This window comes from Erpetoichthys calabaricus, chromosome 12 (assembly GCF_900747795.2).
Source record: "Erpetoichthys calabaricus chromosome 12, fErpCal1.3, whole genome shotgun sequence".
NCBI classification, from domain to species: domain Eukaryota; kingdom Metazoa; phylum Chordata; class Cladistia; order Polypteriformes; family Polypteridae; genus Erpetoichthys; species Erpetoichthys calabaricus.
Window position 1 is genome coordinate 129,498,658 of NC_041405.2, and position 22,430 is coordinate 129,521,087.

Sequence of the window (22,430 nt, forward strand, 5' to 3'; positions counted from 1 at the left end):
AACACCGGTTTAAATTGCCTAAACGACGTTCGGAACGTGGCGCAGCGGGAAACTGTTCGAGTGGGACCTTTTTCACTGCTACACTGCTAATCACAGAGTTGTTGCACGGGGGCTCTTTTTCACTGCTACACCGCTAAATAGGTAGTGTAGGTATTGCGCTCTGTAAATGGACAGAGAACATTCCGAAAACTGAAGCTGTAGCTGACGATAAAGTTGAACATGATCACACAGAAGAACTTTTGCCGAAAAAAAGGAGTCACGTCTGTTGCCTGGAGATACTTTGGTTTTAAAAGGTCGGATGTGGACCATTATGTTCAAATGTGTAAATACTGTTTCTATAGTATTGGATAATACTGCAAGCCAACTTGTACTTGTTTTATTTGTTTTCAATACAGTGTAATGTACCTGGGTACTGTGTAATAGTGTGACGACATGTTGATTTATTCTCAACGTTTCCACTTTAATCTCGACGCTTATTACGAGAATAAAGTCGACATGTTGACTTTATTCTCAACGTTTATGTCAAGATTAAAGTCAACATGTTGACTTTATTCTCGTAATTTGTTATTAAAGTAGAACATCGTAAACTAAACTTCATCGTAAAATGAATATTTAATTTACTAGATTTTCTCAAACCCCGTCATAAGTTATATAGCACATTAAATGCTTTGTGTTAAGTGTTCCCGGAGCCATGTTAAATCGGTACGTGCTTCTTAAAGTGACTTCCTCTTGTACTGAGGAGGCGCTCACAGCGATCGCCGCACAGAACACATTCACTTCATGATATTCCTGCTCTCAGAACATTTAGAATACTAAGATAAATACTTGATATCATTTTCATGATGAAATGCATTAAAGCATGTATTAATCATGTGGGTGCACGGCGGTGTGGACATTGCACTGCTGCCTGGCAGCAAGGGGGTCTCGGGTGTACCCTGCCTTGAATTTGCATGTTTTTCTGGTGGGTTTACTCGGCGTGCTTCAGTTTCCTTTCAAAGTCATGTAGGATGTGGGGTTTTGTTATGCTATATTGACCCTGCTAATGTATGTTTTGCTCGTATTCACCCTGCGATGTGCTGGCGACTTGTTCAGGATTTTCTCCTGCCTTGCACACAATGTTTGCTGTGATGGGCGGAACCCTGAATGGATGGCATAATTAAACATGTATAACGAAGATATTTTTAAAGTTCTGAACACTCCGTCGGCTAAGTTAATAACTAGTTTTAATTTCACAAAGATGTTTATCGTGTGGTGATTGGTTATGTGGAGAAAGAAAAAGGAAAGATAGGAACTGGGGTTTTGGTACGTCAGACAGACAGCACGCGTGCTATACAGAAAGCCCACTCAGACGAACATCCTTTGAATTCTGTGTTCGTGTCTCCGACCACCAGATCACAAACCCAACATTTACACAATATTTAAGTTAAACCTGTGCGATACCCATTCATACATCCAGTTTTCTGGAGCCTCGTCACACCTGCCACAAAGTTCTCTACACTGAACATACACCTGGGGACCCCTTACTGCGAGGGAGCAGCACTACCGCCTCACTGCCGTGCTTTGTTAATACCTGCTTTAATGCATTTCATCCTGAAAATGATATCAAATATTTATCTTAGCATTCTACATTTTCAGAGAGCAGGAATATCATAAAGTGAATGTATTCTGTGCGGTGATTGCTGCAGGCGCCTGCTCTTAGTGCGGAGGAAGTCAGTTTAAGAAGCGTAGTGATTACCAACTGGGTTGGGGAACACTTAACACAAAGTATTTAATGTGCTACATAACTTATGATGGGGTTTGAGCAAATGAAACATTGATTAGTTTACGACATTCTACTTTAATCATAAAATAATCATAAAATAAACTATGAGAATAAAGTGGAAATGTCAACTTTAATCTTGACATAAGCGTCAACATTAAAGTAGAAATATCGAGAATAAAGTCAACATGTCGACTTTATTCTCGACATATAGGTTTGTTTTTTTCTTCCCTGTGTCCGTATTTTTTTTTCTTCACAGTGGCCCTAAGGCGCTTCCATAGGGCTATACCACAAATAGCATTATAAATGCAAGTTGCAGTTTTATTTATGTATATAGCTTAGCTTGAAGCAAGGTCCATGTTAATGCAGTCCATATTAACTGCACCTAAATGATGGTACAGTTGGTAAGGATGTCATCACCAAGTTGCACTTGTTTTATTTTATTTTAATTTGGTGAATACTGTGTAATGCACCATTACTTCAAGACTTCAAGCCCTGGTGCAACTATCAGTAATACTATTATGTATTTTATTGTTATTATTTATTAGTTTAAATATTATGCAATTTAATGATGGTAAAGCTGTTTAAAAGTCACTTTAACGTGTCAGTGGACAGAGATTGTTAACATTAACAGAAAGTGTAATTGGTTTACAAAAAATATTTACTATTTATTCCTTTTCTAAGACATGTTCAGTGCAATACAACTTTTGACAAGCCCTGGTGGATATTTTACTAAGTCTAAATGCCTCTTTGGATGGTTGAAAATATGTTGCCAGAATTTTAGTTTGTTTGTAAACATTGTTCAATTAAAAGGATCTATATTTTGACTGCATCTGTCATGTAGTGTGATTCCTTCTCTTCATTAGTGCCACCCCCTTGAAATCTATCACTTTATGGGGCCATGCAAACTTGGATTAATACTTGTGTGCACATTAAAATGTCTTTTTGTACGATGTACAATTCTCATAACAGTCGAATAGGTTATTCTTAGCCAGTCTACTGCAGTAATTGCAGTGGTAAATGTGGTTAACATCCACTCATGCATGGGGAAAAAAATACCGTCTAATACAGTGAAACCGGCATAATTTAGAAAAATACCGTAATATAGAATTTTGGTCATACCACCCACCTCTAATATATAAAATATATTAATAATAATATATAAAAATAAAATATAAATATAAAAGCCTGTAATCTTGACAAAGCAAGTCTGACATTTAATAACAACTTACAACCATCAATGTTTACATGAAGAACAAATGTATCACTTTCAGAAAAAATGATTACAATCAAAAATTTTACAATTTTTCCTTTTTCTTGCCAAGGATGACAGAAAAATAAAACTGCAGTCAATGACTGATCTTACATATATATAAAAAAAAACACACGCACTGAGTCGTATGGTCAAAGAAAAACAGGGTAAAGCAAAATTTTCCTGCCAGCTGGATATTCTATTGGTCATTCTACAGTATAAAGCAGTACAGGGTAATGTATCTGATTACTTTAGTAGAATGAAAATGATCTAAGACTATTTATTTAAATATATATGAACTCACACATGCAGGTGCATGCATTCACGCGCACGCACGCACGCGCACACACACACACAAACACTAAAAAGAAATCTGTGAAGATAGCCAACAGCTTGTTTGCTCTACCAGAGCACATGCATGATGATGACACAAACAAACACACATCACATGGATGTGAAATAGTTGATGTGCACTATAGCATCAAGCCACTTATGTACCAATCTCTCTATGTGGCTTGTTTACATCATTTCACCCACTGATCACGTCAATTTCCTTTTTATTTTAAACATGTGTACATTATATACTGTACTAGATTGAATAGTATTGTACAGTACAATCGATTGCATTGTAGATTAAAATCTCCCATTTAGTGATGGAGTTACAGTGGGGCCATTCCATACAGATTTTTTAAAATTCTCGAATATTGATCTTTTGTCAAAACCTACCTATGTCCTGGGTATGATGTTAAACTGCATCCAGTCCTGCAAGCAGTCCTCCAACGTGCAGGGAAATCATGGGGATTGGTGGCAGGTTTGGCACTCTAGCCACTGAAAAAAATAAACTTAATACATCTTTGAGATGACAGAAAGGACTCCTTGTTGCTCTCCACGGGAGGAGCTCTGCTGCAGCTGCCCATAGGAAGGCGGTTTGCATTATGATGGGGATGGGGGAAAGCCCTCAGGAGCCTCATCCCCGGAAGAGGTAAAACCGTCGGAGAGTCAATAGGGTCAGGCATGTTGAAGATAAGAACTGGTGTGTTGCCGAGGCGTCACCCGCTGCATGGCAGCACTCTGGTCCCAATTTGATGTGGCCCATCTGGGTAGGTGAGTGGAATGTCTCGTCTCTCTGGCATGATGATCATCTTCCTCTGCTGTCGCAGGAGCTGCGTACACTCCGCATTTCAGTGGCAGCCCTCTCCGAGGTGTGCAGACCTGGGACTGGCCACATCTCTGTTGGTGGACACAGATTTGATTGGTCTGGTCGCTTTGATGGCTGTCATGCTCTGGGAATAGCTGTTGCTGTAGTGGATTGGCTTCTTTCGATGATGTCCGATGTTACTCCTTTCAACGAGTGTATTAGGAGACTCTGATTAAGACACTCTCTGGGTGCCTTGTCTGTTGTCTCGGTGTGTGCTCCGACTGCAGTGAGTGATGTCTCGTTGAAGAAGACATTTTATTTCACAGCTTCGCACGGTGGTTGATGGGTGCCACAAGGTGAGACTCCTCTGGTCATGGCTGACTTCAATGCAAACACCGGCACTGACAGGGCTGGCTATAAGGACTGTCTCGGTCCCCATGGGTCTGGTGACCATGGTGAAAGTGGCTCCATGTTCCTTGACCAGCGCCCTGAGCTGCCTCATTGGAATTGGTATTCCAATACTGGTGGTGCAGTGAAGGAGATCAATCACATCCTCATGGGCAGACGCTGGAGGCTCTTGCAAAACTGCAGGGTCTACAGAAATACCCAGTTTGTGAATTCAGACCACAGACTTGTTGCTACTCTGAAGATCCACCTTAGTTCCAGTAGGTTACCACCTACTAGGAAAATGAGCCTGGACTTGGCCAGACTCCAAGATCAGGCCATTTCTATTGAGTTTGCACATGGTTTGTGTGAGGAACTTGTGGATTTGGGTGACAATTGCCAATCCTAATGTGACGTGGGAGACCTTCCATGATAAGATCCTGAAAGTTGCTGAGGGTTGTGTTGGTGTTACCGGTCTTCCCAGAAGGTTGTGTTTCATCTCGCAGGGCACCCTGGATATCATTGAGAGGAGTCACAGCAGCACATGGCTTGATGGCAACGAGGGTTTTGAGGGCAGATAAAGAGGTGTTTGTTAGAGGAATCTGTGAGCAAGTGACACACCATCTATGGTCTAGGCACTCACATCTTGCTTACAGAGGAATCGAAGCAAGGGATCTAAGCATTACGCACATCCAAATCTATTCCTCGGAGATTCGTAGTCAGGGCGGCTGATGGAATGGTCCTTATGGATGACACTGCAGTTGTGACCCACTGGGCTGGCTATTTTGAGCAGCTATTCAAAGGAGATCCTCAGGCTAGGACGTTGGATATCTCTGGTTCCACGGTTCTTGAGGCTGATCCTCCAATTACCTGTGAACCACCCAAACTCACTCGAGATTGCACAGGTGGTGAACCAGCTGAGGGAGGGGAAGGCTGCAGGTATCTGTGGTGAACTTCTCCAGGCTGGTGGTAAGGCTGTCCTCCTGGCATTGCAAGCAGTCTTTTCCTTCCATTTGGGAGACTCGCATCATCCCAACTGACTGAAATACAGGACTTTAATCCTTATCTGGAAAGGGAAAGGTGATCGTCTGGATTGTGGCAACCACAGGTAGGTAACGCTGCTCTCGGTGCCAGGTAAGGCCCTTACTAGGGTTGTCCTCAATAGGATCAGTTATCATTTGCTCACCTACCAGCGATCGGAGCAGTCTGGTTTTACGCTTAAGAAATCTACCATTGACCGCATCCTTCCACTGAGAGTTCTCCTGGAGCAAAAACACGAATATCAGCAGTGTTTCTTTGCAGCCATTGTCGATTTTCGTAAAGCTTTCAACTCAGTTTATCAAGCTGCCCTGTGGGAATCCTGAGGGTGCGCGGTATCCCCTCAAGGTTGTTGGATATCATGGCCGGCCTGTAAATTGGTTCTGTGAGTGCTGTGCAGAGTGGAGGCAGAACCTCTGTTTTTTCCAGTTGATTCTGGTGTCCGTCAGGGGTGTGTTCCTGCTCCTACCCTGATCAATGCTCGCACGGACTCGGTGTTGGGCAAGGTTGTGGGGTCCAGCGGCCGTGGGGCATCTGTTGGTGAAGATTTACTGATCTTGACTCCGCAAAGATCACAGCATTGTCAGCGGAGTCAATGGAGGCTCTGAATGGGGCTCTCAAGAGAGTGAGTGAGAGAGAAGTTGTGATCACGTGAGGCTCGGCAGAGACTACTCGTACTGCAAGACCACGCTCGTTTATCAAGTCAAAATTTATTAAAAATTTTTGCTCGTCTTCCAAAACACTCGTAAACCAAGTTACTCGCAAACCGAGGTTCCACTGTACTTCAAAACTTACGGAACAAGCTGCTTAAACTAGAGTCACAAGGAATTTGAGCGCAATTAGACAGCCCTAAGTGCAACTGAGGACCCAAGCCTAGATAGTGAAACATTCCATCACTGGCCACACTCTCACATAATTCATTATGGTCTCCTTTCAGACCAATTTAAAAGTTAGTAAACTTATAATACATGCTTGAATGTGAAAGAAGGTCCAGAGTACTAGATTAACAATGATGACTCACAGATCGACTGATCATGTTTTAATTCAGGCTTCCATCCACATTCCAGTGATGGAAATGCTAGGATGACTAACACCTATACACAACCTCCAGGGGAGTAAATGTGGATGTGCGCTCACAAATATGCCATATGATTGGTTGGGATCTCCTTTGGAGTAGACTGCTGCCAGCACAGATAGCCGCTATCAGTGACCATAAAGTAGATAACACAGAATCTAAAAATAGATGGACACAAATCAGTCTTCTCAGATTGTCAATAAACATGGACAAATGATTTCTAATCACAGACAATTTTAGTAAAATTATGAAGTTTAGTTATAAAAAAAAAAAAAAAAAATGAAAATAAAAACTAAAAACCTAAACCTGGAATTGTGTCATATAGACAGTAGTTAAGGCTAATTCTAAACCAACCGTTAAACTCAAAATGTCACTTAAAGGGTATGTTATCTTAAATGTGTATATTATATATATAATAAAACACTAGATATCTTTATCTCTATATCTATCTATCCATCTCTCTATTATAAAAAAAAAAAATCCTGCAGAGAAACAGTAGGACGTCGAGACGTAATCTTCACATTAAGATCACGGAAGACACTTAAAAGACCCGTGAGACTAAAGAGACTGGCCACGGAGTGTCTCGCGGGGACCTTAAACATGAGACTTTGTGCCAAGAGATTGACCCAGGACCGTCTCGCGATGATGTAGAACATGAGATTCTTGCAAGACACGCCCTACTTACAACCAAATAAGAGCACGGGCAGCAACACACTCAGTCGTGTTTTGGCTTTGAGCATACACAGATCCAGGGCTCTCAGCGCATGTAAAGCGTATAAGGACAATATGTTATAGATGAAACATAGACGACTAAGCGAAGAAGAAAGCAACGCAGAGAAAAGAGACTCAAAAGCGTTGGAAAGACAAAAAAGAAAAAGAATAATCTAGGTGCAAATTCAGAAAATAAGGAAAGCAATTATCAGCCCGGAACAAGTGGAATTGAAAACAAAGCACGTCCAATCCAAACGTTGGTGCGATACACATGTGGAGAAAGTTAAAGAATATGAAAGTAGGAAAATTAGAAAGTATAAAAAAAAGAAAGTAAAGATTGCAGTAGCGTAAACAAACAGAAATTATTACTCGAAAAAGGGAAAATAATCACCATGGACCAGGTGTCATTGAAACAAAAGCAGGATAAAGCAAGGTCAGAAATAAAAGACAGAGTAGAAAACAAAGTAAAACGTCATAAAGAGGTTAAAAAACAAGGGGGCCAAACACATGCAGAGCAGGTTAGAGATAATGAAAACTGGAATTCAAAAGCCTCAAAAAAAAAAAAAAAACATAGGCGCAAAACACATGCAGAGCAAGATACAGAATATGAAAGCAGAAAAAAATGACAGTGTCAAAACAAAGAAAGTAAACATCACATTAGTGCAAAGAAAAAGAAATTATTACTCGGTAAAATAACGAAAAGGCGAATAGAGATCGAATATATGGACATAGGTGATATGTCAGAAGTATGTAAATATTGTAAGGCTTTGAAGTTTAAGTCAAGAGAATTTCAAAAACGGAGTTTACCTCACATGCATTTATTGGTTACTTTGCAAACAAAATTATTAACTGCTGATGATGTGGATCGTTTTGTCTGTGCTGAAATTCCAAACAGAGAAACCTATCTTGAATTATGGTACAAAGTCATTAAACACGTCTCACTGATCTCATTAAAAAGATTCAGCATATTAGGACTTGAAAGATTCCAAATATTGTTTTTACAGAAGTTCAGAAATAAAAGTGAAACTAATGAAATAGCAACAATTCAAAGAAAAAAAAAAAATCTTAAAAGTGTGTATCCGGAAAAACAAAAACGGGGGTTGGCGAGCGAAGCCCCCTAGTCTTTCTCTCTGTCTATACATTATAATAATATTATTATATATATATATATTTTATATTATTTGACAGTAAACTATGCAACATTCCATGATCTGCTTCTCTAAATTGAAGCTGGTAGGTAACCACCCATACAATCAGGATGGGACTCAGACTACGAATGCAATGAATGCAAATACTTCAATCTACAGGCTGTCAAATAAACGAACTACACACTGTGGCGCAGCGTAAAGGGACTTCATCTCTGATGCTGACATCCGAGGTTCGATCCCCGTAAGGGGAGCAGTAGAGTGTGTACGCCTGATGAGCCCAAGTAAGGGCGAAACACGTGTCTTCTCTTTGCATTACTTGACAGTAAACTATGCAACATAGATATAGATTATATAGATAGATATCTATATAATATAGATTAGATATATATATATATATATATATATATATATATATATATATATATATACACATATACACACACCCAAAGGGGGCTTAGCCCCCTGCTCGCATATGTGGATTTCAATTTCACCAAACCAAATCTTAATTCTCGCGGATACACCTCTTCATTGGAAAGAAGCACTACTTTTCACTGATGGCAACACGAATTAGATTATCTACAAGTCTCAGACTTGAAGTTTAAAGCTAAACAATAACTAAATACTGTATATACTCGCAGATAAGTCGGGACTAGTGCTGGGCGGTATACCGGTTCATACCGAAAACCGTTTTTTATTTTTTTTATGATATGGATTTTTCTTATACCGCAACACCGATTTAAATTGCCTAAACGACGTTCGGAACGTGGCGTAGCGGGAAACTGTGCAAGTGGGGACCTTTTTCACTGCTACACCGCTAAACACAGATTTGTTGCACTAGGGCTCTTTTTCACTGCTGCACCACCAAATAGTGGGTGGTAGCATAGGTATATGAAGGACTATTTCGGACAAAATTTAATAAATAAATGCGCGAATAAATTAAAGTTCTGTGAAATGTGAAAAATGGACAGAGAGCATTCCGAAACTGAAGTCGACGATAAAGTTGAACATGATGAACAGAAGAACTTTTGCCAAAAAAAAGGAGTCACGTCCGTCGCCTGGAGATACTTTAGTTTTAAAAGGTCAAATGTGTAAATACTGTTTCTATACTACTGGATAATACTGCAAGCCAAGTTGTACTTGTTTTATTTGTTTTCAATGCAGTGTAATGTACCTGGGTACTGTGTAATAGTGTGACGACATGTTGGCTTTATTCTTGACATTTCTACTTTATTCTCGCCATTTATGTCAAGATTAAAGTAGACATGTTGACTTTATTCTCGTAATTTGTCATTAAAGTAGAACATTGTAAACTAAACTTCATCGTAAAATGAATATTTAATTTACTAGATTTTCTCAAACCCCGTCATAAGTTATATAGCACATTAAATGCTTTGTGTTAAGTGATTCTTAAACTGACTTCTTCTTGCACTAAGAGGAGGCGCTGGCAGCGATCACTGCACAGAATACATTCACTTCATGATCTTCCTGCTCTCTGAACATTTAGAATGCTAAGATAAATACTTAATATAATTTTCATGGTGAAATGCATTAAAGCATGCATTAATCATATGGGGGCACGGCGGCGTGCCTGCCTTGCATTTGCATGTTTTTCTGGTGGGTTTACTCGGTGTGCTTCAGTTTCCTTTCAAAGTCATGTAGGATGTGGGGTTTTGTTGTGCTATATTGACCCTGCTAGTTTATGTTTTGCTTGTATTCATCCTGCGATGTGCTGGTGACTCGTTCAGAGATGGGTGCAACTCTGAATGGATGGCATAATTAAACATGTATAACGAAGATATTTTTAAAGTTCTGAACACTCCGTGGGCTAAGTTTATAACTAGTTTTAATTTCTAGTTTCTTCTCTTAGTGTGGAGGAAGTCAGTTTAAGAAGCGTAGTGATTAAACACTGAGTCGGGGAACGTAACACAAAGCATTTAATGTGCTGCATTAATTTATGACGGGGTAAATTAAGTAATTGATTAAACATTGATTTTAAGAAGAAGTTTAGTTTACGACATTCTACTTTAATTATGAAGTAAACTATGAGAATAAAGTGGAAATGTCGACTTTAATCTCGACATAAACAGCGAGAATAAAGTGGAAATGTTGACTTTGTTCTCGACATATAGTTTGTTTTTTTCTTCCCAGTATAGCTTAGCTTGAAGCAAGGTCCATATTAATGCAGTTTGACTAAATGATGGTTCAGTTGGTAAAGATGTCATCACCAAGTTGCACTTGTTTTATTTTATTTTAATGTGGTGAATACTGTGTAATGCACCTGGGCTTGAAGTCTTGAAGTAATAGTGCAACTATCAGTAATAATACTATTATTTATTTTATTGTTATTATTTATTAGTTTAAATATTATGCAGTTTAATGATGATAAAGTTGTTTAAAAAGTCACTTTAACATGTCAGTGGACAGAGATTGTTAACATTAACAGAAAGTGTAGTTGGTTTACAAAAAATATTTACTATTTATTCCTTTTCTAAGACATATTCGGTGCAATACAATTTTTGACAAGCACTTCTGGATATTTTACTAAGTCTAAATGCCTCTTTGTATGGTTGAAAATATGTTGTCAAAATGATAGTTTGTTTTTGCAAAATTTGTTCAATAAAAAGGTTCTATATTTTGACTGCATCTGTCATGCAATGTGATACCTTCTCCATTAGTGCCACCCCCTTGAAAACTATCACTTTATGGGGTAATGCAAAACTGTATTAATACTTGTGTGCACATTAAAATGCTTTTTTTGTACAATGTACAATACTCTTGACAGTGGAATAGGTTATTCTTAGCCAGTAATTGAAGTGGAAAATGTGGTTAACATCCACTCATGCATGGGAAAAAAATATCGTCGAATACCGTGAAACTGGGATAATTTAGAAAAATACTGTGATATAGAATTTTGGTCATACCACCCACCCCTAATCAAGATTGATTTCTATTATAAAAATGCATCATTAGAGTCAAACTACTTAGTCGAGGGTAAAAGCCCAACAATTGCTATATTCTAGCCGATTATGATAATAAAAATAAAAACATTACAATAAACACATGGCCACCACAACCCAGAAGTAACTTTTGCCAAAATATACCTACTCCAAAAAAACACCAAAATTTGAGGTTTATTTCCAAAATGAAGAGCAAAGGACTTTACTTGCTCTTGTGCATCATGAAATGTTTGTGGCACTTCAGAGTTTACCTTAGGACACTGGGTTATGGGTGTGAGACTTGGGCATGTTATTAAAAATGATAACTATAAAGTTGTGCTATTTATGTCAGTGAAATAGCATTTCACCATTGTTTAAAGACATTAAAACTTCTGAAAGTAGCTTCTATTCCCCTTCAAGTCATCTGTTGGCAGATTTAGCTGATAGCAATAGTGTCATCTGTGTAACATCTTACTGCATGGAGTTCTAGAGAACACATGGTACTGAGAGCTACAGCCCCACTATACAAATTTAAGAATTCAACTTTTACTATAATCCTTATAATACTTGTCACAGCCAAATGGGTTTATAAGCATGTGAACACTGTTGCAGAAGAGGAGAAATCCAAATCCACATGTTTCAACTGTGTATAAGCACATGATAGTGGGGTCCCCATACAGTAACTTGTCCTTGGAAACAAATACAGACTTTCAAATAGCAAGCAGCAGAAACTGCATCATCAAGAAAAGAGCAAAAAGGTTACTTGCTGCATTGAGCATTTTAAAATGTCAGCGTTCTAAAACCCAGTTGACCATTAAAACTGAAACTCTCATCTTTGATAGTACAAGGTGCCAAGGGCATGACCAGCTTCACTGGACAATGATCCCATTCCTCGGGCGTTCTCTTTAACTCCATGCTTCAAACCTCCCATGCTCTTCTCATCCACAAATGTTCTTCTATACAAACTAATTGTTGTCTTTCAAGAATGATGGCTATTCAGGCAACATAAACAAGCTAAACAGCACATGACTGGCTAAGAATCTCAGGCGTCACTCTGTAGCCATGACCTCTGGCCAAAAGTGGGCAGCAGTGGAATTTTGGAAGCTCAGGCCAAAAAAATTCAGATGTGAGCATCAATAGGCTTTGCGCCCTAGAAACCTTACCCAAGCTATAACATTTCAGTAATTATTTACTACTCTGATGCTGATCTTTCTGATAATAAAATGGGACATTACGATAGCAATTGACAAGAAGAATTCATAATTAATTGCAGAAAATAAGGTATTTGCCATTATTCTTGAGATATTATCAAAAATGCATTTGATGGTCCCTCTAGAGTGACTCTTTCTCTTGCATGATATGGCTCAAAAACTAATCCGCACATTGTCATCTCATAACAGGCTGAAGTTTCGAGTTTGGTATTTTTCTGTCAAGCCGTTTAAGCTGTAGTCCTAAAGAAATTGTGACACACAGACTTGCACAAAGACAGACACACACCCATCATCGAGATATTGCTGCTTTTGGTATCAGGGGACCCTAAAATGTCAAAAACCAGAGATCGAAATTTTTTGACGAAACTAAAACATTTTGCTCCTCCAATAGGTTATGGTGGTGGAGGGCACAAAGCAAAAAACAGAATGAAAAAGGAAAAACACAATAGAGAAAGAAATGTTAAACCTCAGTGACTTACGAACACAACTGACTGTCAATGTTTAACTTTTAAATGGGTGTGGGGGATATAACAGTTATTACTGTTGCCTCACATCTCCAGGAACCTGTGTTCAAGTCTTTTCTGGGGTCAAGCTCTAATCTAGCTCTGTGTGAGCCAGTGCTTTCCACATGAAGCTGCAAGAAAGCTCTACCACCTAGAACACAGAATTAGGAAAAAAAGTTCAGAAAAATAATGAACAAAAAAGGAAGATGTTGAGAGCAATAAATCAAAGAAATTGCACAGAAAAGTGGAGAAAAATAACATTTTACAAACCGGCAACAAAATCATTCACAAGATAACTTATGGCTGTTGACATGACAAATTTATAGAGGCATTCAATGGAGTCAGCCTCCGTCTATCTCCCTCTGGGATCTAACATGATTAAAAGACTGAATCAAAAGGCATGTTTGCAGCTGCCATTGTACAGGGTCCTAGAAACAAAAAAAAACATCAAGGGATACAATAATTGTGTCCCAGAGAAATGGTCTTTGTCCTCTCAGAGCAAGCATCTGGCTGTCGTCCTGCGTACAATTGGGTGTACAAGTGTTCTTGTATGGGTGTGAATAGGTGATGCAGCACACAACTTGTGGACTTGATGCTTTGTGTATAGTACTCTTGTCAAATGCCAAACTTAACAAAAAGAGCCACTTGTACAAATACTTTAAAAACCACAATACACGGCGACAAAACAACATGTACATGTGAGAAAACACTTCAGAAAGCTTTGGAAAAAAAGAGAAACACGAGATAGCAAATTAAACAGAATATCCAAAAAAGTAATTGAAGAATGTATGTCTCACCTATTTATTCAAACATTAACACACAGCAATGGGGCTCTTGAGTGGCTGCCTTAATCACTCACAGTAATCTTTCACATGACAGCGCTGGGTATACCTTTACCCAAAGTATATTGCTATTACAGGGCCATGTGCCTGGAAATGAAAGCCCGGTCACAGCAAAGCAGGGATGCAAGTCATCCATCCCTGGGTTCTGGGATTGGACAAGTGGCAGGTATACAGGAGCTGTAGATGAACACCGCCACTGCAGGATGCTAATTTCTGGTTTTTGTCACCATACAAACTGCAAAACCTGCCAGTGCACTAACCATTAAAACCACATGTAAACAACTCTAATACTTCCTGATCTAGTAAGTTGCCCTTGATAAAGGCATCTGCCAAGTAAACAATTATACACATATCTTTTGATTCTCCTCCACTCTGCCATTCAGAGCTAAATTGCTTTTTGGCAGCTTTTACTTTCCATTTCCATCATAGCAACAAAATACACAAAGAGTGTGATTCTGATTACAATAACACAGAGGCTTTGATGACAGTTATGAAAGGAGCACAAAAAATAATAATTAAAACTTTCTTATGCAGCAAACAATGTTAACCTGATTTTGACCTTTCAATTTAACTCTAGATGCCCATCACACTATAATAGCCATTCACACTGTACAGCACGGTACACATTGCTAGACAGTAAAAGGACAAAGGATATTGGCTGAAATTTTGGTGAACTGTGTTCATTCATACAGTCCCCGACACATAAAAAAAAAAAAAAACAATTCTAACAAAATGCTTCACAACTAGTAGTCAAATGGCCATTGTTATAGATCCTCAAATCATGTACTCCTTTCTTTGGTTTTACTGCTCGCTGCAGAAGATTTGCATATTGCAAGGAAGACAAAGCAACATCTAAAAGCTGAGTTTGTGTCTTACAGGGAAGACATCTGTAGTAGCAAAGGACAGTCTTTGTCCATGTCTGCCACACCACCATGCCCTAAATATACAGACACATATTTGTATTAATGCTTTGAGTAGTGAGAGAAGTGCTATATAAATGTAAAGAATTATTTTTATCATTCTTATCCCCAGTAAACTTTATAAGGACAAAACAGAGACAACATAGCAGAATCTCAAACTCCACTTATTTTCAGAAGTTCTACATAGTACTACGCAGAGTGGTCTGAGGCCAGGGATCTGTGCCAGCAATTTGAAGGTTGCCAGTTTGAATCCTGTTAACACCAGAAGTGACCCGACTCAGTTGGGCCCATGAGCAAGGCCCTTAACCTGCAATTGCTTTGTCCTGGGTATGACGTTAACCTGTATCCAGCCCTGCAAGCAGGTCCTCCAACTTACAGGGAAACTTGGAGGTTTGTGGCAGGACTGGCATTCCAGCCACTGTAAAAATCCTCACATCGTTCCATTGTGGTGCTGAGGTATCACCCATTGCACAGCTGCACTCTGGATGGTTTGTCACGAGGTGGGTCCGGCAACACATGATCCCAACCTCTCACTCTACATCACTTGCCACAGGTTTGTATACAATTGTTATTTTTATATATATTTGTCTTTTTGCATGCTGCTGCATACTGCCCTGCAGACATTTTCAGGTAAAGGGCCTTGCTCAACGGCCCACGAATAAGAGTAATATATTGTAGTATCCCTCAGCCTTGATATCTTCAAATACGGGAGTCCATCACTCCAGCTGACATTCTATTCAACCATACAACACTCAAATCATGAATTCTTAGAATAAGTAACCATGTCTGTGCTTTTATTGAGTAGTTCAGACCTCAGATGTAATTTTAAAGTGTTGTGTGGGGTGTATTATTTAAACTGTTTTTGGCTACTCTGCATATCCTTCGTTTTATTTTTGTTTACACACATCTCATCAAAATTGCACCACACAAATCCACTCCAGACTCCACATAAAAAGTACTGGGCACATGGACTGGACTTATTTTAATGGACAGTGACACTTATTTTCCATCATCCCCTCCTGTTTCATAAGGCAGCAGAAAACTGAATGGAAAGCTGCCAGCACAGGCACAGTATGGCTTGGCTCGATTTTAACAGTAAATATCCACAAAAGCAGGCAGCACAAAATTAAACACACAGCACTGAAGCTTTCACTCAGTGGACACATTTGATTTTAGCCAGAGAGGTTGATTTGAACAACAAGTTCAAGTGGTGAAAATGCTTCTCATTTCATTTCAATAAACAAAACAGCAACATTAACAGTCTTACAGGCTCCATATTGGCAGTTGCTATAATGATTTTTTTTTTTAAATGTAGAACCTTTCACAAATCCAGCTATCACAGTCCTCCAATAAATTGCTTCCTTTCATTAGGTCAAGTTGGGTTAACTTAGTGACAAGCCATTATAAATCAAACTGCTAAATTCAGATTTCTACATTTGTTAAGAAAAGCAGCAATGTGAAAATCATACGGTTCAGGGGGTATCCCATCTACTGAGTTAGATATTATACCACACATACCATAATACAACGTTTTATCGCTTTATAAGTTCATTAATATCACATACACAGACTGAGTACAGTAAAATTATTACCTGCATGTGCTAACTAGCAAGCAGCATGTCGCCATTTTCCAGTGACATGTTTAGTAAATATAACTACCATAATACAAAACTTCTGTCCTACTTGAAAAATCTCAAAACTGTACATTAAACAAAAGGTCACTATTAGAATCATTATTTGAAAAATTCATGATCACGTCAAAAAAAAAAAATTCAATAAATATGGAAAACTGACAAGCAGTGAAGTGGGTAGGACTGCTGTCTTATTTGTAAAGCATCTTGTGTTCAAATTCTAAACCCAGTTGATGTCAGTAATGGACTGTGAACATTCTCCACACATCTATGTTGGATTTTTCTGTGGGTACTCCTTTTTTCTAAAGACAGGCAGTTTAGGTTTAATGGGCAACTGTAAACTAGCATCCTGTACATGTAGGAATGGGGTCTTTGATGGGCTAATGCCTTGCCCAAGACTGTTTCGAGCCTAGCGCCAAGTGCTGCAAGAAAATGTTCCAGATCTTAATCCAGCAACCCTGAATTAGATTAAGCACATTTGAAAATGTTAGGTTATTTTCTATAAAACTAGCAGCTTAAAGACCCTGCCATTCTGAATGCATTTAGTACATTCATTGCAGGTTCAATCATTCTGCTGTCCTACAGGAGCACAATTTGCAAGTGCAAACTTGCCCTGTATTACCATACTATGCCAATTTTGAGTTACCAAATAAATTAACAAAATGCATTAAGTATTTGAACCCGACACTTTCAATGTACTCTGTTTGAAGGGATATCCAAGGTGGATCCAGAGAGAAGTAAGGCATTGAAGGACCATTTGCAAGGTTTGTGACTCTAGATGTACCAGAGAGTTTGAGAAAACAGTGCAGACATCAGGCAATCACCTACATGCAACTATATGTTTAATAATTCCTTTAATGACTAAAGTTAATTGTTTCATAAAGGATGAGACAGTCATACTCTTGATATAAAATGAAGACTGATTCAGAAATGCAGACAGCATGGTGACACGTAGCCTTGCTGACTCAAAATTGCAGGAAGTCAAGTTTCACTCCAGGATCAGTTAAGATACAGTGAGTGTGTGTGTGAGTGTGAGAGAGAGAGAAAGAAAGAAAGATTTGTCCTAAGTGTCTTTGTCGATTTTCTCCAGGTACTCTGGTTCCTTGTAGCATTTTTAATATGTACACTGTAGATTCAATGAAACCTCTACATTGGCCTTGTGTAAGTAAAGGAGTGGTACCCTTTCCAGAAATGCCTCCTACTTTATGCCAAGGGCACCCAGGATTGTCCCTATCCCCCTGGCATGCTGAGTTTGGACTATGTAGCCAATGGATGATTGTGAAAACTACATTTGACTACCCATTTCCTGCCTTTCTTCTAGTGTGTTCAATGATATACAGTACATAGAACTTTACAACATATGCAATTTGTGCATTACTTGCGCACAGTACAAGACAATCACAAACTGCATACTAAAAAGGGCCTTAAATAAGCCATGAAAAAAAGAGGTTGTGTGTTATTAGGGTAATTTACTGCAACTGTGACTTTTTCACGAGTTAAAAAATATTCAGAAACTGCACAATATCATGGCGTTTAACAACAATGATTTTGAATATAGACTCTGCATACCCCTATAATCAAAAACAAAAAGCTTAATAATATGAGGGATATAGTAACAGATAATGTAAAACAAGGCAGCTAGAATTATGCCATGTGCCCTTTGTTTACAGCATGTAAGGGGAAGCTGTGATAACCAGATATGAAGTGAAACCAAGAACATTTCCAGCTGGAGCACAAAAAAACAAATTTAAAACATCCCAAGTTCCATGGCTTTTTTTTTGTTTTTTTGCAGTTGACCCTTAGGGCTTTCAATAGGCAGCAGTGCAGAATAAAAACAGAACGAAGGATAAATTCATTTCACCAGAGACAACCGAACCAAATGCTCTCTGAGTTCAGGACCTTTCCAAGAGGTTTATTAGGCATTCATTAACTGATCTCCTACAATCAATTACTGGTGGTAGTAGTTTAGACAACAGCCAAGGTGATAACTTGGACAGTAGTTACTCAATCACAAAGGTATGCGGTTACTTGTCTTTTCTCATCATGATTTTCTTTTGTTAGTAACTGAAGGACACCATTGGGAATAAAAATGAATGCTATAGTTGAGTATGTCAGTCATAAAAAATGTAAGTAAAAGGAGCCAAGTCCTGCTATCACCAAGAGCTCACAATGAAACGCAACCTGCCAATTCGCCACCACATTATCTTACTGGGATAAATAAGAGAGTCATCTGAGCTACAGACCAGTAAAAAAATTCTGCTGCTTCAAACTAAAGGACGAGTTCCCTCACTCTATGCTACCAAAGAAAGTTCTTTTGAGCACAACGCCAGCCCACTACATCCATCCTTTCACAAAACGTAGTAATAGCCTAAGAAAGCAGCTCTAATCGAGCCCCGAAAGTCTAATTAAGCCAACCGTGGTCTATATAAGAGAATCTTTATTTATCGCCACTTCACATTCACAACCAACGGCACGCATGATGGTAGATGCAACAGGTTGCTTTTCCACGTTTTTTTTCCTTTTGGTTTACATGATATATACCCCATCTCAAAAGGCAATTAAGAATGATGTAAACAAACCCCAAACTGAACAATGGGACTACGCGACGGGTTTCGATCACCGGGACACGTGTACCGACCACTGCGCCGGCACTGGATAGACCCAGGATCTTTTTGTCCCCCATAGCCCACCTGTCCCCTTTGTCCCCAGAATAATCTGCACCTCCCGCTTGATATCCCAAACAATCAGAATTGTTTTGGGTCCCAACAGCTCATATACAACCCCCTCTTTGTGTGCCCATTTACCTCTTGGAACGTTGAAGCAGAGCTCCTGGGACAAAGTGCGCTTTCCCGCCCGGGACAACACTCCAGCAGCTCGGGTCGGACATTGCGGACACAACTGTCGCCTCTCCTCTAATTTCGGCCAGGGTAACAGGGCCACGCTAGGTGGCTGCACTCAGCGCCCATTACTACCAGACTCACACCATCGTTTTCAGGAATTTGTGCCGCTGTTGCTTAGCCGGGTGAAGGGACATCTGCGCGGCCGCCACTGCGTCCTTACGTACGGTGACGTTCCTCCTCAAATCTCTTGCGTTCGAGCGGCTGCGTTTATTCTGTCTCACGGGGCTCGTATTTGAGACGGTTGTTCAAAACCTGAACTACTGTTCTTGCTTTCATCTGGGGGATTACCAGAAGTTGCAAACTCTTTGTTGAGGTATTGATGTGAGTGCTCCGACATAAGCGTCTCGTTTTGAAAAGTATGTATTGAGTCTGCGCACAGGCACTTTCAGAGCAGTGAGATCGACAAGGCAAAGGCAAACTAAAACATAGGTCCCGCCTCCTTTATTTTTCTACTGGACTCTGATTGCGTACACCACGCCCATAAACCGCCTTATTTATCCGCCTTGAAGTTCTCATTTACAAGCGTTACTTCTAAAAATGGGACGGGCCTGGTTTCTTGTCATTATTTTCAATCTCGTGAGACTTTTTTAAGCCTATGACAGAGACGCTTAGCAATTACAGTAGACCTAAAAGACGCCAAGCATTTTACTTAGGTCGTACTCGAAGTAATTGCTGATGTACTTTGAATGTGAGACGGAAACATTACAGTGACGCTTAACGGTAAAAATTGCACTGCGGCTAATTAGCACAAAGCTAACAATCCGACACATTAGTAACGCTTGGAATACTTACTTATTGACAGGAAGTGTGGCGTAATGACATACCGTATATGACCAATAAACCATTAAGCGGAGAGCTCGTTTTCACCATTAGCTCACTGTAACACAGTGTTACCCTTACTATGCCACTTAATCTGGCAGTGCTTCAGCTGTAAAATGTTCATGCAAAAACAATTGCATTGTAATGAGAAGGGTCAGTCGCTCAATGACTGGCACTGCTACCTTACAGGTCTCATTTCATAATCTATGCAGGGTTACACATTTTTAGTGCTCTTACACATTTCATGCACAGACCCTGATTTTATTAAAATTCTTTAAAAAAAATGCAGGTTATGTTAAGTGATGACTCTACATTGGTCTCATGTAAGTTTCCAGACGTCTGCCAAAGGGACGACGTGTCCTTCTTTTGGCCTCATGTCCTCCAACTGGTAGGCATTGCTAACTGGGCTTGAGTACCAGCAATACATTTTTTTTGCTCCAAGACTGCATTCTTCTATACAATGTGGGTATCGCAGCTTGACTGAACCTCCAAGGGGATTACCATCCCACCAGTTCTTTGATTAAAATATGGGTATTACAACATGATAGAAACTCCAAAGGGGGGCCACCCCACCTGCTCTTCAATACAATGTGGGCATCTTAGCTCAAGCAAACCTCCAAGCTGGACCTCATAACCCCAACACTGCTCAATGCTGTTAAAAAACCCTATGAGTGAAACTTTAAATGTGTCTTCCTTTGTTCTCCTTTCTTGCCCTTGGTGTCCTCCTTTGGCTACTCCGGAATCTAGCATTTGTAAAAACTTTAAATGTGTCTTCCTTTGTTCTCCTTTCTTGCCCTTGGTGTCCTCCTTTGGCTACTCCGGAATCTAGCATTTGTAATCCTGTGTGACTGAAGGTTTTCTGTAATGGGCTAACATTGCACTCAAGACTGATTTCTTCTTTCTATGCAGTGTTTGAGAAGGCAGTTTGTTCTTCATTCAAGATGATCCATAAGGAAATAGACAATCCAAGTTGTAAACTTGATCAGTTTTCTTTTGTAATTTTTACTGCAAAAAGGTGATTCAGACCGATGCTGTAATAGAGATGTTGTACCTGTATAGATAATTGATTCTCCATTAGTTACTATTTCTGGAGAGACTCTGAAGGTTGTTGACCATATTAGATACCTTTGCATCCAGCAGTATCAAAAGGTGGCCATGAAGGAGGCTGTGCCCTTACTTGTTAAAAAAAAGAATGTCCCCTTTGCCAGTACATGATTCATTAAAAAAACACTCCATTTCAGGACTGACCTCCTGTCTGATGAGGGTAACAAGAGATGGCAAAGACAGAGAAGAAACCATATTTATGAAAACTGCTCCCAAACTGAACCTTTGGCCCTTACTGCCTCAATGCCTATGGCTTAAGGATTGGACTCCACGGGCATCTACATACATAATGGATAGGCATTATTCATATTATGAGTGACTGCAAGGAGAGATCTGATGCTGCTCTTGTAGATTCTGTCTTATTATGAACCTGTAAAGGATGTAATAAATTGGAGGGATGTACTATATAATAATTAGGCTTTACAGTACCAAGGCATTATATCTAATATAGAAAAATACTACAAAGAATACAGTAATAAGTCAGTATATTCTGTACAAAACTTCACTTTCCCATTATGTTTACCATATCTTCTGTTTTAATGACACTTAGTAATATCATGAATTAAAATAATTTCAGTGAGTGGTCATTTGAGTTAGAGTTCATAATCACCAGTATGAAGCAATAGATAATCTAGTTTACTAAAGTTGGTATGGCAACTGTAGTAAAAAGATAACAGATTTTACAGCACAGGATTAACCAAAAGAATAAAAAAGCATTGAGGAAAATAAGGACATTATTTCTGCAGGGAATACATGTAGGACATTAGGCAGCTGCTTAATGAAACCTCTATGTATGAAAAAAATTCCAGGTGACATTTTACTTCCTTTATTTCAGGAAACTGCATAACTAGTTTGTAGTTAGCTATCCTTATAACAAGTTTCTGGTAGCTTTTGCTTAGCTGGTTAGTTGTTTCACATCAAGCTGTTCACAGCAGTAGCTCGTATCTAAGCACTGCAATTACAGTAGATGTGTATCTCAGTCTGGCAGACAATTTATTAATAAACAGCAGCTTTTTAGAGCCTACAAAAACACACACATATTCTAGTGATTCACTGTTT

General features: G+C 39.2%; 1 protein-coding gene across 7 annotated transcripts in view; it reads right to left on the bottom strand.

Moving 5' to 3' along the window:
- The window catches only part of mast3b (microtubule associated serine/threonine kinase 3b), a 187,153-nt gene that overhangs the window by 83,616 nt on the left and 81,107 nt on the right, over positions 1–22,430 (bottom strand). The window contains exon 1 of one of the 7 annotated variants that reach the window (XM_051935047.1): positions 19,353–20,105. The exons of the other annotated variants lie outside the window; for them this stretch is intronic. Within the exon in view, the coding sequence (XP_051791007.1) occupies positions 19,353–19,435 (83 nt within the window). The 5' untranslated portion in view covers positions 19,436–20,105. Of the gene's footprint in view, positions 1–19,352; positions 20,106–22,430 lie in introns of those variants that run through there. 7 annotated transcript variants of the gene reach the window in all.